General features: G+C 40.5%; 1 protein-coding gene across 1 annotated transcript in view; it reads right to left on the bottom strand.

Annotated features, from left to right (window-relative positions):
- LOC114659570 (sodium-dependent lysophosphatidylcholine symporter 1-like) overlaps positions 1-17,481 on the bottom strand; it is a 95,509-nt gene that overhangs the window by 55,109 nt on the left and 22,919 nt on the right. Inside the window, exons 4-6 of the mRNA XM_051932575.1 lie at positions 12,618-12,750; positions 8,312-8,390; positions 5,512-5,666 (exon numbers count right to left, since the gene is read on the bottom strand). Coding sequence (XP_051788535.1) covers positions 5,512-5,666; positions 8,312-8,390; positions 12,618-12,750 — 367 coding nt within the window. The remainder of the gene's footprint in view (positions 1-5,511; positions 5,667-8,311; positions 8,391-12,617; positions 12,751-17,481) is intronic.

Raw genomic sequence — 17,481 nt, 5'->3', positions numbered from 1 at the left:
ACACAGAAATCAACATAAAACATCTGTTGCTGCATGCTGTGGCTGCCAGTTTGCCAAGAATGTGTGGCAGACAAGCTGCCAGGCTGCGTTCACGTGACTGCACGAGGCAACAGCAGCGGTCACAGTCACAGTGCATTGCAATCTGGTTTCTACCTTTTATCATTGTTAAGTGACAGTCCTCCCAGGCAAACAGTGCCATAGGCCTGTCAGCTACATGAACCTGTTCAGCACCACAATTAGCTGGGGACCAATCAGCTGAAGCTACAACACCTCATATTCGTTTTTGATTGCTTGTGTCAAAATCAGTGTCCAACAAGTCTTAGTCCAATTCAGAGAGAACAGGCAACACGTCCTCCACGGAGTATTTTGCTTTATGCTTTCACTTTAATCTCTCGCCAGATGGCAGTGCCATTTTTGCCATTCTCTGTGCCTTGCTACTCACGGAAGCGCAGGAAATCTCGGTCAAAACCAATGAAGAGAACTTTCCTTCTACCAATGAGGGTCTAACTAAAACACAACAGTTGGTTTTGTCACAGTTTACAGCTGATTACCGATTATCGTCAGCTCCTCCTATTGACAAAAGTCGACATCAGCCCTGAAAGAGTTAACTAATGTCTGGTTAAGAAAACAAGCAACAAATAAAACTTAAATGCAGCTGCTACAAACTAAAAGAGGAAATTAAAGGTTCGGAATTGTATGTAACAGGCAAGATAACTAAAACTAAACCCAAAAAACGCATAGCTTCAGTAGTAAATAAATTGTTTCTAATTAAAAAATTGGTTAAAGTGAAAACGTGCAGCCACAGCAGACCTGCGGGACTGTAAATGAGGACCTCTAGTAACTAATTTGTCTTTGATGAATGAAAGTGCTGACAAGGTACAGTATAGTGTTAAATAAAGTTTCACTATCGGTGAGGACAAAGTTCTAAAAAGGAAACTGGCTGTGGTCCTATTCAAAGGAGTGACATGTCATAGGTGTGACATAACAAAGGAGTGAAACCTTAGATATAAATTTCAAAGGAGTGACAACCATCCAAGTGGTAGGTGAGGCGACAACGATTTTTTTGGCGAGCGTACTTTCAGTTGTGTTAATTTTAATAATTTTTATCATTTTTGTTTTTTTTTAAATAAAATTTTAATCATAATTTGTCACTCCAATAAAATGTCACTCCATTAATATGGTATTTATGTCACTCCTTTGTTATGTCACTCCTTTAATACAGACCCACTGGCTGGAATAGATAGATAGATAGATAGATAGATAGATAGATAGATAGATAGATAGATAGATAGATAGATAGATAGATAGATAGATAGATAGATAGATAGATAGATAGATAGATAGATAGATAGATAGATAGATACTTTATTAATCCCAATGGGAAATTCACATTTTCCAGCAGCAGCATACTGATACAATAAATAATATTAAATTAAAGAATGATAATAATGCAGGTGAAAAACAGACAATAACTGTATAATGTTAAATGTTAACGTTTACCCCCGGGATGGAATAAAAGAGTCGCACAGTTTGGGGGAGGAACGATCTCCTCAATCTGTCAGTGGAGCAGGACGGTGACAGCAGTCTGTCGCTGAAGCTGCTCTTCTGTCTGGAGATGACACTATTAAGTGGATGCAGTGGATTCTCCATAATTGATAGGAGCCTGCTGAGCGCCCTTCGCTCTGCCACAGATGTTATACTGTCCAGCTCCATGCCAACAATAGAGCTTGCCTTCCTCACCAGTTTGTCCAGACGTGAGGCGTCTTTCTTCTTAATGCTGCCTCCCCAGCACACCACCGCGTAGAAGAGGGCGCTCGCCACAACTGTCTGATAGAACATCTACAGCATCTTATTGCAGATGTTGAAGGACGCCAGCCTTCTAAGGAAGTATAACCGGCTCTGTCCTTTCTTGCACAGCGCATCAGTATTGGCTGTCCAGTCTAATTTATCATCCAGCTGCACTCTCAGATATTTATAGGTCTGCACCATCTGCACACAGTCACCTTTGATGATCACGGGGTCCATGAGGGGTCTGGGCCTCCTAAAATCCACCACCAGCTCCTTGGTTTTGCTGGTGTTCAGGTGTAGGTGGTTTGAGTCGCACCATTTAACAAAGTCATTGATTAGGTCCCTGTACTCATCCTCCAGCCCATTCCTGATGCAGCCCACGATAGCAGTGTCATCAGAGAACTTTTGCACATGGCAGGACTCCGAGTTGTATTGGAAGTCCGATGTATATAGGCTGAACAGGACCGAATGAATGAAATGAAAACATGTAGCCGCTGTGGCCCTCCAGGACCGTGATTGAGGATCCCTACATTAAAGATTTCCATTTTTTTACTACATATTAGGAAGTTTTTCAAGGCACATACGCAAAAGATGACAAGCAATGGATCTACAAGGAATCACACATCCCAGTAAAGAACCATAAAGTGCCATTAAAGAGACATTATTTTTTAATAGTCTCCTAGCAAAGGAAAATCTCTTAAGAGCACCACAGAGCTCACAGATAGCCAGGATAATGGAGCATTTGAAATGCTGAATGTCCAACATGCATAGTATAAATCCAGTTCTTGCAAGTTTGCACTCAGTTCTCATTTTTAATTTACAGTAACATTGGACTGAAATCTCTCTCTTATACCATTATCCTACTAATAATATTGCATGTATATTTATAAAAGATTTATACATTATGAATAGTATTTCTCTATTATATAAAAAAATCTTGGGACGAGACGATACTTTTTCAGAGAGATCATTTCACATCCAGCGAGACGAGACATTGTGCCAAGAGAAGAATTGAAAACCTAACACGTCCAAGCAGGGGCAGAAATAAAAGATAAACAGTAGAAGAAGAAAAGACAAAGAGTGGAAGACAAAGTAGAATGTCATAAAGAGGTTCAAAAACGTTGGTTTGAGATTATGAAAGTTCTAAAATTCGAAAGTCTCAAAAAACTGATAGTAAAGATCGCATTAGCGCTAACAAACGGAAATTATTACTTGGTGAAATAACAGAACAGCGAAAAGAGATTGAATATATGGACATAGGTGATATGACAGATTACATGTTTAATTTCAAAGAAACCACAATTCGGTCAGGTTTATATTTATGATCACGGAGAAGCGATGCAACATAGAATCGAAAGAGTTAAATGATCGGGCGTATTAGAAATTCTACAGCCAATAATGGACGTCCAAAAGTATCGCACTTTAGATGATATTTATCTGAAAAACACAGACAAAGAAGTTTTCTTGGATTTCTATATGAATCCGAAAGATCACACTCGCATACTGTATATAATAAACCAACATGTGACGAATTATCAGCAATAATAGTTTAGCAAGACGGAGATATCAAAGACAGAGTTGATACTCGTGTTTATCCAAAAGCACAGCATGATTCGTCGCAAGCAGCAGATCCGGGAAATGACGAGGGCGTAGGGCCCGCACGGGGGTTGGCAAGTAAAGTGAGCAGGGGGCAGAGCCCCCTAGTAATTAATTATAATGAAAAGCAAGTTCTTCGAGGCACCCTGAGATCGACGCACAAAGAACCAACTTCATATGCGGAGAATCATTACCAGAATGAAATGGTGCTTTGTCATGTAATACTGTAGTTCTATGAGGAACCACACAATCAAGCAAATGGCCACAAAGTGTCATTAAAGAACTGTTATTTTTAAGTGTGCACAATTAGGAATGTTTTGAAATAAACACTAATAATAACAATCTTCATTTTTACATATTTTATCTTAATTAAAATGATAATGTTTGGAATTGTGTGTCTCACACCACATTTAAGAAACAGGTAAACTTATTAATGTGCTGCTGTGTATAAAAAGGTTACTCTCTTCCTACGTATTAGAATAACTGCAAAAAAATGACCTTTGAAATTCTATTTGAGTTGAACAGTTGCTACAGTAAACTTTCCTTCTTTTGGTAGTGATCCCATATTGCACATTCTGTTTAATGAAGCATACTGTGTTGCAGAAGAAAATATAACTGCTTTGAAAAATGATAAGGGTGGCGCAGTGGTAACGCTGCCACCTTGCAGTAAGGAGACCAGGGTTCTTGTCCTGGATCATCTCTGCGTGGAGTTCGCATGTTCTCCCCATGTCTGCGCCGGTTTTCTCCCACAATCCAATGGAACCTTCAGCCTGTTCTTTGGATTTTCAGTCCCATTTAACCAACATGTCAACTTTGTGAAAATGGTACCCAATGTGGGGTACACTTGATATCTGTATCTATAATCTGAAATACTGCATTTTAGAGGTGGCACAGTGGTAGTGCTGCTGCCTCACAGTATGGCGAACTGGGTTTCTAGGCTCCCTGTGTGGAGTGTGCATGTTCTCTCTGTGTCTGTGTGGGTTTCTTCTGGGTGCTCTAGTTTACTCCCATAGTCAGAGGACATACATATTAGGTGAATTGGTGACACTAAATCAGCTCTAGTGTGTGGTTGGGGTGTGTCTGTGTGTGTTCGCCTTGTGATGGACTGTCACCTTGTCCAGTGTGCCCTGTGCTAGCTGGCATGGGCTCCAGTAGTCCCCTACAGCCCAGCTGAGGACAAAGCTGGTTAGAAAATAACTGACTGACTGACTGAAAATTATAACCATTGTGAGACATGCCCGATCACCACCAGACTGACACCACATCTTTATCCAAAAGGACACTTTTATTTTCTCCTTACACAACACACAGTGCTTCCCAGCACTAACCACCTTTAAAATGGGCCTCTCTTTTAATGTCCGTGGGCCGCCTTTCCTCTCTTCACGGGAGCTTCATCCTGCTCCCACTCCCGACTCTAGCTCTCTGATTGTAGGGAGGCGGCCCCTTTTATTCTCACACGGATGTGCTCCAGGTGCTTGACGATGTTCTTCCGGCAGCACTTCCTGTTGTGGCGGAAGTGCTGCTCTTGCACCCAGAAACACTCCGGGCATCCCTGGAAGGCTCTTCTTCCATCTTCCCGGGTGTGGCGGAAGTGAATGTCTCCCGGGCTCTCTGAGGCTCGGGGCGCCCCCTGGCGGTGGCCACAGGTCCCAACGGGCTTGAGCCTTCTTGCTCCTCTCCCGTGGTCCTCTCCAGATCCAGGGCGGTTGCCCCCTCGTGGCCTGGAGGACGAATACGCCACCTCCCGGTCCTTCCAGGCGTCCCCGGCTGGGTCTGTCCCCCAGCTGCTTGTGACACGATTTACAAAATGTATGCTACTGCATAAAACTATTTTTTTTTCACCTTATAAACTAAGTAAAAAAGAGATGAAGATTGAAAAAGTGTGCTAAAGCCATCTTCAACTGCTTTTTAAATTGTGGAATGCTTACTGCTCTCATTCAACTAATGTACTGGAGTGATGGTGAAGAGGCCAGAAACCAAATGTCAAGCCTAGGTTGGTACCTACCTCTTAATGGAGAGATTGATCAGCAATGACATTCATTTAAAAGTAAATTTAAGAGTAATGCTGCTTCAACTTATCATGCAAACACAGAAAACTATGGCTAGAGAACATGAGTGGCAACTGACCATAGCAATGACGGATTCAGCCAGCGTGGATGAGCTGTTAAACACTGTGAAATTGTGTTCGCTGCATTTCTGAGCTGTCTTGGCATGGTACACTCCTACAATCTGCCCTTGGATGACACAGCCTGCAAGCGTCCCAAACATCTCCACAGCCATTCCTGCAGGAAAGAAAGCACAAAATGTGACATGGCACAGGCTATAGCTATGGACATTTATGACTTTGTAAGAATGGTTTTGAGGTTTTCAGAAACAGGACAAGAAGGGTTCTTCTACCAAACAAGTAAAGAGAGATATTGTATTAGGATGGCTGATGCCATGAAGGTGCAGTGTGCTAGGGGTTGTCAATCCAGATCAGCATAATTTTAACTAATATTTTAATCTATGGTACTAATGAGTTCCAACATATTTTAAAATTTTATTTAAAATTTGCTTCTGAAAGTATTGGTATCTATTGACTGATCTGGAGAAAAGGCTCCTTTGTTCTGGGCACATTGCATGCACTGTCCAGAGACAAGATATTTCACTGCTTTCAGAGACCACCAGACGAGTTATCTTACTGGAGACTAATGTTTCTTTGGAAAATCGTTAAGTGGAGGATTTTGAAAAGACATTTTCAGGTGTACGGATCAAGCAGGTGACAGACAGAAGAAAGCTAGGGGCATGCCAGTTGAGCACAGATGCAAAGGTTTTACAGCTAACTTTATAGAGATTGCAGAAGAATAGAGAAGGTGAACCATCCACAAAATAAGAAAAGTGGCAGAGAGAGTATTAAAGGAGGAGAACTATAAAGAGTCAGTGCTAACTACATACAAACAAAAGTCTGATCCTTGTATCTGTTTCAACTGGGTGAGGATGTATTATCCCGAAAAACCCAAGTCATCTAATGCCACGGTTTTCAAACTTTTTTAAACAAGTACCACTCCCCGAGGACCAGTAAACTGAAGTACCACTGTCAATGAATCGTTAATTTACGCCCGTGTTGTTTTGAAGAAAAAGTCACTATAATCACTATAATGACTATAATTATGACGTTAAAGTGATATTAAACTAATTAAGGAAATGGGTGCCTGCGCTAATAAAAGCCAGCTTGGAGTCTTCCACGCATTTACAGTAGTATACCTATAGTATATATGATTATATGCAACATATTGGCATTCTAGCAACATCGATTCGTGGAAAATAAAGGACCACACGAGTACCACTTGGCATGACTTGAAGTACCACCAGTGGTACGCGTACCACAGTTTGAAAACCGTGGATCTAATGAAGGAAGGAAAATTACTTAAGATGTGTTGAGGAGAATCAACATATGGTAAATATTAATTCTAATGGTAAATGGTGACTTGCAAATGTTGAATCAAAATGCTACTCAGAGACTGTATATGGCGTTTGATATAAAATATGATACAAGATACAAAAAGCAAGTTATATAATCTCCAGCCCAATTAATCTAGAAGCCAGTGCCAATGAGCCACATGGCTCATTAGATGACAATCTAACATGCTAACAGTAAAAAAAAAGAATTACATGATACACATTCCTAACCCTAACCCTAACCCTAACCCTAACCCTAGATGGCTTTGGTAACTTTCTATAAAATATCAAAAAACAGGAACGTAACTGTTGGTTGGATTTTGAGTTTATTCCCAAACTCCTTCATGTATGGGACAGCTGCACTAGCTAGCAAACCACTGTGCTTCACAAAAATAAATATTTAACTGAAAATATTTCCTACAATTTCACAAATCCATCCTATAAACATTACATTTGCAAGACTTCTTCTTCTTCTTCTTTCGGCTGCTCCTGTTAGGGGTCGCAACAGCAGATCATCTTCTTCCATATCTTATTATCTTCTTCATCTTGCTCTGTTACACCCATCACCTACATGTCCTTTCTCAGCACATACATAAACCTTCTCTTAGGCCTTCCACTTTTCTGGCAGCTCTATCTTTAGCACCCTTCTCTCAATATAGCCAGCATCTCTCCTCTGCAGATGTCCAAACCAACGCAATTTCGCCTCTCTGATTTTGTCTCCAAACCGTCCAACCTGAGCTGACCCTCTAATGTCCTCATTTCTAATCCTATCCGTCCTCGTCACACCCAATGCAAATCTTAGCATCTTTAACTCTGCCACCTCCAGCTCTGTCTCCTGCTTTCTGGTCAGTGCCACCGTCTCCAACCCATATAACATACCTGATATCACTACCGTCCTGTAGACCTTCCCTTTCACTCTTGCTGATACCCGTCTGTCACAAATCACTCCTGACACTCTTCTCCACCCTCTCCACCCTGCCTGCACTCTTTTCTTCACCTCTCTTCCACGCTCCCCTGTCTATCACAAATTACATTTGCAAGACACAAACATAAAAAACTATATCAGATTTGTGATAGCACAGCTTCACTGTTACCCAGAAATATATCTGTTTACTGTATAAGATTACATTTATTTTAGAAAAACATTCATTTTTTGCAGATTTTCTATTTGTAATCCATTGCATACGTATTTGTATGTTTACTAGTTCATAAGAAAATTAATTAACAAGAGCTACTTGTTTTTGTAGAGGCATGTCAACTGTGTCTTACTGGGATGCGGACCCTGACGCTTGGATCTAACATGACGGTTCTTAAGCCAGACTGATTGTGTCCTGTTAAGTCAGGTCAGGGAAAGTTCTGTCTAGTGGTGCATTCGTTTAATTTGAATGATTCAATCCATTAAACACAAAAGTCCAATTTGTATTTATTTAGTTGCTGAATGCCTAAAATATGTACTTACAGTAGAAAAGATCTAATTATTCTATCTTACTATATGCTGTAGCAGAGTCTCTCTCTTTCTGGTTTCCTCCCAGGAACATGTTCAGTGCTGTATATGGTACATGATAACACTGACAAGGAAAAAATAATATATTATTAATAACATGGTTAACAAAGACTTTCCAATATTGTTTTTAAAATATTAGATAACTTTCCTTTCTGGGATGCTAAGTAAGAATTTTGCCATTAAAATGCTAAGTCAGTCGGCCATTTTCTAACCCGCTTAGTCCTGAACATGGTCGTGGGGGTCTACTGGAGCCTATCCCAGGCATCATAAAACACAAGGCAGGAACAAACCCTGAACAGGGTTCCAGTCCATCGCAGGGCAAACAGCAGAGCCAATTTAGGATCGCCAATTCACCTAATATGCATGTCTTTGGAATGTGGGAGGAAACTAAAGCACCTGGAGGACCTCCACACAGACATGGGGAGAACAGGCAAACTCCACACTGTGAGGATGCAAACCCTGGTCAGCTTACTGTGAGGCAGCAGTGCCGCCCCAAAGATGCAATGTTTCATATTTAATTAGAATAAAATGGAAATGAGCAAATACCGTCTTTTTCCGAAATTAAGACATCCCCCGAAAATAAGCCCTATCGAGATTTTCGGAACTTTTTGTAATATAAGCCCTCCCCCGAAAATAAGCCCTAGTTAAAATAATGTGAAAAAAAGAATTCGTTAAAAAATGCTGTTGATTTATTAAGTATGTTTAGCTTCCCTAATACTCGTATTTCAGAGAAATGTTTGAAATAAAATATTCCGAGAAATTCATTGTTTACCTCTACAGTTCGTTTCAAATTAATTCTTGGAATTTATCTTAAAAATACAACATAAGGCAGCATGAATACATAAATATTGTGTCCGCTCTGCTCTGCTGTGTTGTACTGCGTCGCGCGTATCGCAGAGTATGGTCGAATGAGGTGGGGAGGGGGTGGAGGGGGGCATGCATATGCGGAATGCGACAGAACGCGTCGTTGGCGCACACTATAAATAATTGTTCGTTAAGGCAGCAGTCTACATTGAGCGACAGTGCAGATACAGTGTTTGTTCATTTCAGTCTTGTAAGTCTGATTATTTCCTCATACGTAATTTTATTTTTTATAAAGTGAATAATTTTTAACCGCAGTTAAAATGAGTACAAAACGAAAGAGCTATTCCGTCGAGTACAAAAAGGGAATTGTGGAAGACTCCAGGGGTGTAAATCTTGATTTATGACGATGTTCCAGAAGAAGATGACATGACTGTAATTGAATCAATTTTAATTTCTGTATTCTGTGTAAAATAAATAAATATTAAATAAAAATATATAAATATACTTTTATTTTTGTCCTCCCCTGAAAATAAGCCCTAGTGCGTATTTTGGACCAAAAAAGAAAGTAAGACAGTGTCTTATTTTCGGAAAAAGACGGTATCAATGCACCCTACATTAGGTATAAGTTGGGGCCTGATTTTACTGTATAATTTCCGATATTTTATAATGTCGGTCATATAAGTCGAATGCGGAAAACTCACACTATTGGTCCAAGAGATTATGATATGCTAACGGCCCACCTGAGAGAGTAACCATGGAGCACACGGCCTTTTTTTTTCTATGTATTGTGGCTACATGTCCACACGGTAATATCCAAACTATTCCGAAGCGACGTTTGTACTGTTTTGTTTTTTTTTTGTATCTCACACCCTCATACACCTTTATCGTAAGAGCATCCTTTATCTACGATCAGAAGAAAATATAAAGCTGGTTTTAAATTAAACGTCATTGAAGTAGCAAAAGAAATTGGTAACTGGGCTGCTGCAACAAAATTCGATGTGTCTGAGAAACTGACACTTGAAAAAAAAATTAAGTGTCACATTTATAAACGGACGTATAAGTCGGGGTCTGATTTTATGATAAGATTTTTCAGGTTTCAAGACCTGACTTATACGTGAATATACCGTTAGGTCCATAAATATTTGGACAGAGACAACTTTATTTTCTAATTTTGGTTCTGTACATTACCACAATGAATTTTAAATGAAACAACTCAGATGCAGTTGAAGTGCAGACTTTCAGCTTTAATTCAGTGGGGAGAACAAAACGATTGCATAAAAATGTGAAGCAACTAAAGTATTTTTTTAACACAATCCCTTCATTTCAGGGGCTCAAAAGTAATTGGACGAAATAAATAACTGGAAATCAAATGTTCATTTCTAATACTTGGTTGAAAACCCTTTGCTGGCAATGACAACCTGAAGTCTTGAACTCCTGGACATCACCAGATGTTAGGTTTCCTCCTTTTTAATGCTCTGCCAGGCCTTTACTGCAGCGGCTTTCAGTTGTTGTTTGTTTGTGGGCCTTTCTGTCTGAAGTTTAGTCTTCAACAAGTGAAATGCCTGCTCAATTGCGTTAAGATCAGGTGACTGACTTGGCCATTCCAGAATTTTCCACTTCTTTGCTTTAATAAACTCCTGGGTTGCTTTGGCTGTATGTTTTGGGTCATTGTCCATCTGTATCATGAAACACCGCCCAATCAATTTGACTGCTGTATTTAGCTGGATTTGAGCAGACAGTATGTCTCTGAACACCTCAGAATTCATTCGGCTGCTTCTGTCCTGTGTCACATCATCAATAAACACTAGTGTCCCAGTGCCACTGGCAGCCATGCACGCCCAAGCTATCACACTGTCTCCACCGTGTTTTACAGATGGTGTGCTATGCTTTGGATAATGAGCTGTTCCACACCTTCTCCATACTTTTTTCTTGCCGTCATTCTGGTAGAGGTTGATCTTGGTTTCATCTGTCCAAAGAATGTTTTTCCAGAACTGTGCTGGCTTTTCTAGATGTTCTTTAGCAAAGTCCAATCTAGCCTTTCTGTTCTTGAGGCTTATGAGTGGCTTGCACCTTGCAGTGCACCCTCTGTATTTACTTTCATGCAGTCTTCTCTTTATGGTAGACTTGGATATCGATACGCCGACCCCCTGGAGAGTGTTGTTCACTTGGTTGGCTGTTGTGAAGGGGTTTCTCTTCACCATGGAAATGATTCTGTGATCATCCACTACTGTTGTCTGCCATGGACGTCCAGGTCTTTTTGCGTTGCTGAGTTCTCCAGTGCTTGCTTTCTTTCTCAGGATGTACCAAACTGTAGATTTTGCCACTCGTAATATTGTAGCAATTTCTCAGATGGGTTTTTTCTGTTTTCGCAGCTTAAGGATGGCTTCTTTCACCTGCATGTAGAGCTCCTTTGACCACATGTTGTCTGTTCACAGCAAAATCTTCCACATGCAAGCACCACACCTCAAATCAACTCCAGGCCTTTTATCTGCTTGATTGATAATGACATAACGACGGACTTGCACACACCTGCCCATGAAATAGCCTTTGAGTCAATTGTCCAATTACTTTTGAGCCCCTGAAATGAAGGGATTGTGTTCAAAAAATACTTTAGTTGCCTCACATTTTTATGCAATCGTTTTGTTCACCCCACTGAATTAAAGCTGAAAGTCTGCACTTCAACTGCATCTGAGTTGTTTCATTTAAAATTCATTGTGGTAATGTACAGAACCAAAATTAGAAAATAAAGTTGTCTCTGTCCAAATATTTATGGACCTAACTGTATACGGTAACTATATTACCCCTAAATAAGTATGTGACCCCTAAGTCCTCCACAGGGTACATTTCCAAGTATCCAGCGGTTACATTTCTTATGATCATTGTAATCACCAAACACCCTGAATTAGGCTCTCTGTCTCATTCTGGTTCTTAGTTAATGGAAAGGTGGCATCATGAGGAGTTTCCTAGTCTGCTGCTTTTCGAAAGAACATGTTCTCAGCAACAGAACAAAACTGTTGATACTCTTTGTCTCACACGTGCGATTAAGAGGTAGCTAAAAGGACCAACTGAAGGTAATTCCACACCAGGCCAGGCGGTGGCGGGGCACGATAATCCTTTCTCTGTTATCACTACAGATCAAAAATGGGAAATTATACATGCTTCCGTTTCCGGTCCAGAAGACGTCACTTCCAGTTCCGGCCCTGAAGATGTCACTTCCTGGCAGTCAACTTAAAACCCGTCACACTTCCTGTTTCTAGTCAACCGAATGTTGGACTTGAACCTATACACATCTTTGCAACTTTATCTGCATTTTGCAACCAGGGCTCAAGTATACGGGTGGCTTCCCCAAACCTTTTTCTGTGTGTTGAGGCTATTTATTTCCCATCTTAAAAATTATTATTTTCTTATAATACTTTTAATTTATTCTCCCAATTAACATAATCTCACAATATCAATGCTGCAAAAAAAGAGTGTTTAATAGACTCACAGTCATGAAGGTCTGGAAGAGACAGTACATCATAAAGTGCCAAAAGAATTTCAAGCCTGAATTCACACTGTCTGGGAGGCTGAACCAAAGCAGGATATAAGCGCAGACTCCAAATGGCATGGTGAATACGGCCCTAGAAAGAAAAATCAGAACATTTTAGATAATACACAGACAATCATTTCTGAGCACCTTATAGTTTCTCCACATTTATTGGTTATTAATGTTACTTGGATGAAGCAAACAACCTTTAAGGAAAAGGCCACTGTTTATTAAATCTGCACTGCACAGACATTAGCACTGGGGTGACAATTACTGTAAATAACTTGTCCAGTGGGCTGACTTTACATTCACAGCTATGTGTATTAACAGAATTATTTTAAAGTTTTGGAGAAAGGTGCCATGTAAATAAAATGTCCATCATATTACTGTCAGGGCATTACCACACAAGGAATTAGACAACAGATCAGAATCAGAAGATCGGGGTCTATCAAAGAGGAAGACAATCAGAGGTGTGACCAGAACATCATGTGTGGGTGGGCATTTGGCTTGTCTGGGGGGGCAAAAAAATATCCATCCATCCATCTATCCCCATTTTTGTAGGGGGGTCAAATAATAATAACAGTATAGTTTTATATAATATATAAAAGCAAAAATTGTGGCATAAATCATAACCTATTGTTCAATAAAATTAACAGAGGCAATGGAACTTGTATTATTATTTTTTGTGAACAAATATAGCGCTACATCTACAAGGTAAATATCAATAAAGTCAAATGTATACAACATATGAGAGCAAGAACAGAAACGTGGCTTATTGTAGTCATGGGAGGCTATAGGACATCAGTTTCCAGTGTTTAACCTGGATATTATCTACAGGACCAGTCTGTTCTCTTGGCAAATTCTGAAATAAATTCATTCATGTCGAGATTTTCTGTGATGTTTTTCTCATGTGCCAGAATGACTAAATTTCTCTTCCTTGAATGCAGCATTGTTCGGCGGAGTGGAGTGAGAATGCGGTTCAAAGTAGAGAAAGAGCTTTCACATGCAGCTGAAGACACACCAATGATGAGTGCTGTGATGCAGACATGGCTCTGACGTGCGGGATACCAGACTTGTGTTTGTGGAAGCCGCCACCATCTTTTTCTAGAGCTTTTTTCCAATTAGTGTAGCCGTGTTTGGTGAATATGTCCTCGCGGTCCGAATTAAAAACACTAAATTTGCGGTAGGTAAAGCAAAAGCTGCCATCACGGACAACAGAATATTCAAGCTATGGTCGAGACTGATACCAGCTTGCACTAAAACATCTGAGTGTCTTTCCGAATGCGCGCTTGGGATAATTAATTAAAATGGGCTGGGATGGGCTATCCATATTTAAGTCAGGCAGACCGGACTGTATATTTTGTTGAAGGCAGAGGTCTGGAGAACCCGACACGGGCGTAGAGCTGGAGGATTGTGTAGGCTTATCTACATCTTTTGGTGTTTCAGTTCCCGACGTGGGTGCGCTGTACTCCGTGTTGGTAGCAGCGGCGCTGGGCTCAACCGTGGAGCCAGCAGCTTGCGAAGGGACAGAGGTTGAAGATGTCTGCTTTTTAATAAGCCACCTATGCATAGCCTTTGGTGCTACCAACCAGAAAATAAAAGAAGAATGGAACGTATACGCTGTTTTAATTAAAGAATGCGGTCAACAGGATCAAAACGTACTGCAAAATGTGAGGCGAACTGAACTGTGAGCAGCACGGTGCCTGTCTAGTGGAGGAGACACTGACGGATACTTCGCAAATTCAAAGGGGACATTTGGAAAGCAACTCAGTTTTGAAAATCAAATGTTATTCTTCTCCAGAGTTTTCATTGGACAGACAGAGCATTTCGCAGGGTGGGCACGGCTTATCTCTGGGGGGGCAGTGCCCACCCCAGCACCCCTATGGTCACGCCTCTGAAGACAATAAAGGAGACAACAAAGGAGTTGCTGACAAGCCTCAAATTCAAAGCTAAACTAAGGCGCCGTCCACATTATTACAGTTTAATTTACAGACACAGTCATTAGCCTTCAAATTTCATCCAGACTAACCACCGCATTTTCGGTTTCCGTGAAAGAACCACGGCTTCTTAAAATGCTCTCCAGAACTGGATACCATTATGGATGGGCAAAAACTCTGTTTTTTCCTAAAATGCAGACTCAATTCGCTCTCTGATTTGTACACGCTCTTAACGTAGTTCTACACTAAATTGATCCTGCACAGCCCAACATCTCATTACCTGATTGGTCACCCATCACGAAACAAAACCATAGAGAGCGTCTCACACAAAATGAAGGAGACTTTGTTCTGTCTAGGATTGACGTCCATTCATTATTTGAGAATATCAGAGCTGTTTAAAAAAACTGCTGAAAACACATTACTTTAAAATGGCTTTCTTATAACTTCATCTTAGTTTAATCCTGATGCTTTGTATATTCAATTAATTATCATTATTATTCATGGTATTCATATGATAAATTGGACTGGACTGCCAATACTGATGCTCTGTGCAAGAGAGGACAGAGCCGACTATACTTCCTTAGAAGGCTGGTGTCCTTCAACATCTGCAGTAAGATGCTGCAGATGTTCTATCAGACGGTTGTGGCGAGCGCCCTCTTCTACGCAGTGGTGTGCTGGGGAGGCAGCATAAAGAAGAGGGACGCCTCACGCCTGGACAAACTGGTGAGGAAAGCAGGCTCTATTGTAGGCACGGAGCTGGACAGTTTGACATCTGTGGCAGAGCGACGGGCGCTGAGCAGACTCCTGTCAATCATGGAGAATCCACTAGATCCACTGAACAGGATCATCTCCAGACAGAAGAGCAGCTTCAGCGACAGACTGCTGTCACCGTCCTGCTCCACTGACAGACTGAGGAGATCGTTCCTCCCCCACACTATGCAACTCTTCAATTCCACCCGGGGGGGGCGGTAAACGTTAACATTATACAAAGTTATTGTCTGTCTGTATACCTGCATTTTTATCACTCTTTAATTTAATATTTTCTTTATCAGTACGCTGCTTCTGGAGTATGTGAATTTCCCCTTGGGATTAATAAAGTATCTATCTATCTATCTATCTATCTATCTATCTATCTATCTATCTATCTATCTATCTATCTATCTATCTATCTATCTATCTATCTATCTATCTATCTATCTATCTATCTATCTATCTATCTATCTATCATATAGTGCCTTTCATGTAGATCTATCTATCCTGGGTCCGCTGCTCTTCTCAATCTACATGCTTCCGTTAGGTCAGATTATCTCAGGGCACAACGTGAGCTACCACAGCTATGCTGATGACACACAGCTGTATTTATCAATTGCACCTGATGACCCCGATTCTCTTGATTCACTAACACAATGTCTAACTTGTATATCAGAATGGATGAATAGTAACTTTCTCAAGCTAAATAAAGAGAAAACTGAAATCTTAGTGATTGGCAATAATGGATACAATGAGGCTTTTAGAAATAAACTGGAAGCATTAGGATTAAAAGTCAAAACGGAGGTAAAAAGCTTAGGGGTAACTGTTGACTGTAATCTAAATTTTAAATCGCATATTAATCAGATCACTAGGACAGCATTTTTTCACTTAAGAAACATAGCAAAAGTTAGACCTCTTATATCATTGAAAGATGCTGAGAAATTAGTTCACGTGTTTGTTTTCAGTCGTCTAGATTACTGTAACGCACTCCTCTCAGGACTACCCAAAAAAGACATAAATCATTTGCAACTAGTGCAGAATGCAGCTGCTAGGATCCTAACTAGGAAAAGAAAATCTGAGCACATCTCTCCAGTTTTGATGTCACTACACTGGTTACCTGTGTCATTCAGGATTGACTTTAAAATTTTGCTTATGGTTTATAAAGCCTTAAATAATCTCGCCCCATCTTATATATCGGAATGTCTGACACCTTATATTCCAAATTGTAACCTCAGATCCTCAACTGAGTGTCTCCTTAGAATTCCAAGAGCAAAACTTAAAAGAAGCGGTGAGGCGGGGGGCCTTCTGCTGTTATGCACCTAAAATCTGGAATAGCCTGCCAGTAGGAATTCGCCAGGCTGATACAGTGGAGCACTTTAAAACACTGCTGAAAACACATTACTTTAACATGGCCTTCTCATAACTTCACTGTAATTTGATCCTGATACTCTGTATATCCAATTCATTATAATATCTATTCATGGTGGCTCTAAAATCTGTACTAACCCCTACTCTCTCTTCTGTTTCCTTTTCTGGTGTCCTTTACTCTAAGTACCATGATGTTCCAAAAATGATGGATGGATTAAAAGCCAGAAGTCTGTATGACCATCAGCATCAAGTGACTCCGTGAGAACCCTAACTACAAAGAGGACTATTTCATTTTTGTTAGGTAGAATGCCCAGAGGGGGCTGGGCGGTCTCGTGGCCTGGAACCCTTGCAGATTTTATTTTTTTCTCCAGCCATCTGGAGTTTTTTCTGTCCCCCCTGGCCATTGGATCTTATTTTTATTCTATGTTAATTAGTGTTCCCTTATTTTAATTCTTATTTATTTTGTCTTTTTTCTCTTTCTTCATCATGTAAAGCATTTTGAGCTCCATCATTTGTATGAAAATGTGCTATAAAAATAAATGTTGTTGTTGTTATTGTAAGGCACTACTGGTACAGACTGGACGCACTCCCATTACCAACAGAGATGCAGTGCAGTATAGCCTCATTGTAGGTAATGGTGGAAGGTTCGGGAAGTGATACATCCACACCTGATTTGCATGGGAAAAAATAATTTTGTGAGCAAAGCTGTTCAACATATGCAAACATGCGTCTTTCTGTGTCCAGGGTGTGTACCGCCTGCTGTCATCATT

This window comes from Erpetoichthys calabaricus, chromosome 10, assembly GCF_900747795.2.
Source record: "Erpetoichthys calabaricus chromosome 10, fErpCal1.3, whole genome shotgun sequence".
Taxonomy (NCBI): domain Eukaryota; kingdom Metazoa; phylum Chordata; class Cladistia; order Polypteriformes; family Polypteridae; genus Erpetoichthys; species Erpetoichthys calabaricus.
This window is presented reverse-complemented; position numbering and strand designations above follow the sequence as displayed.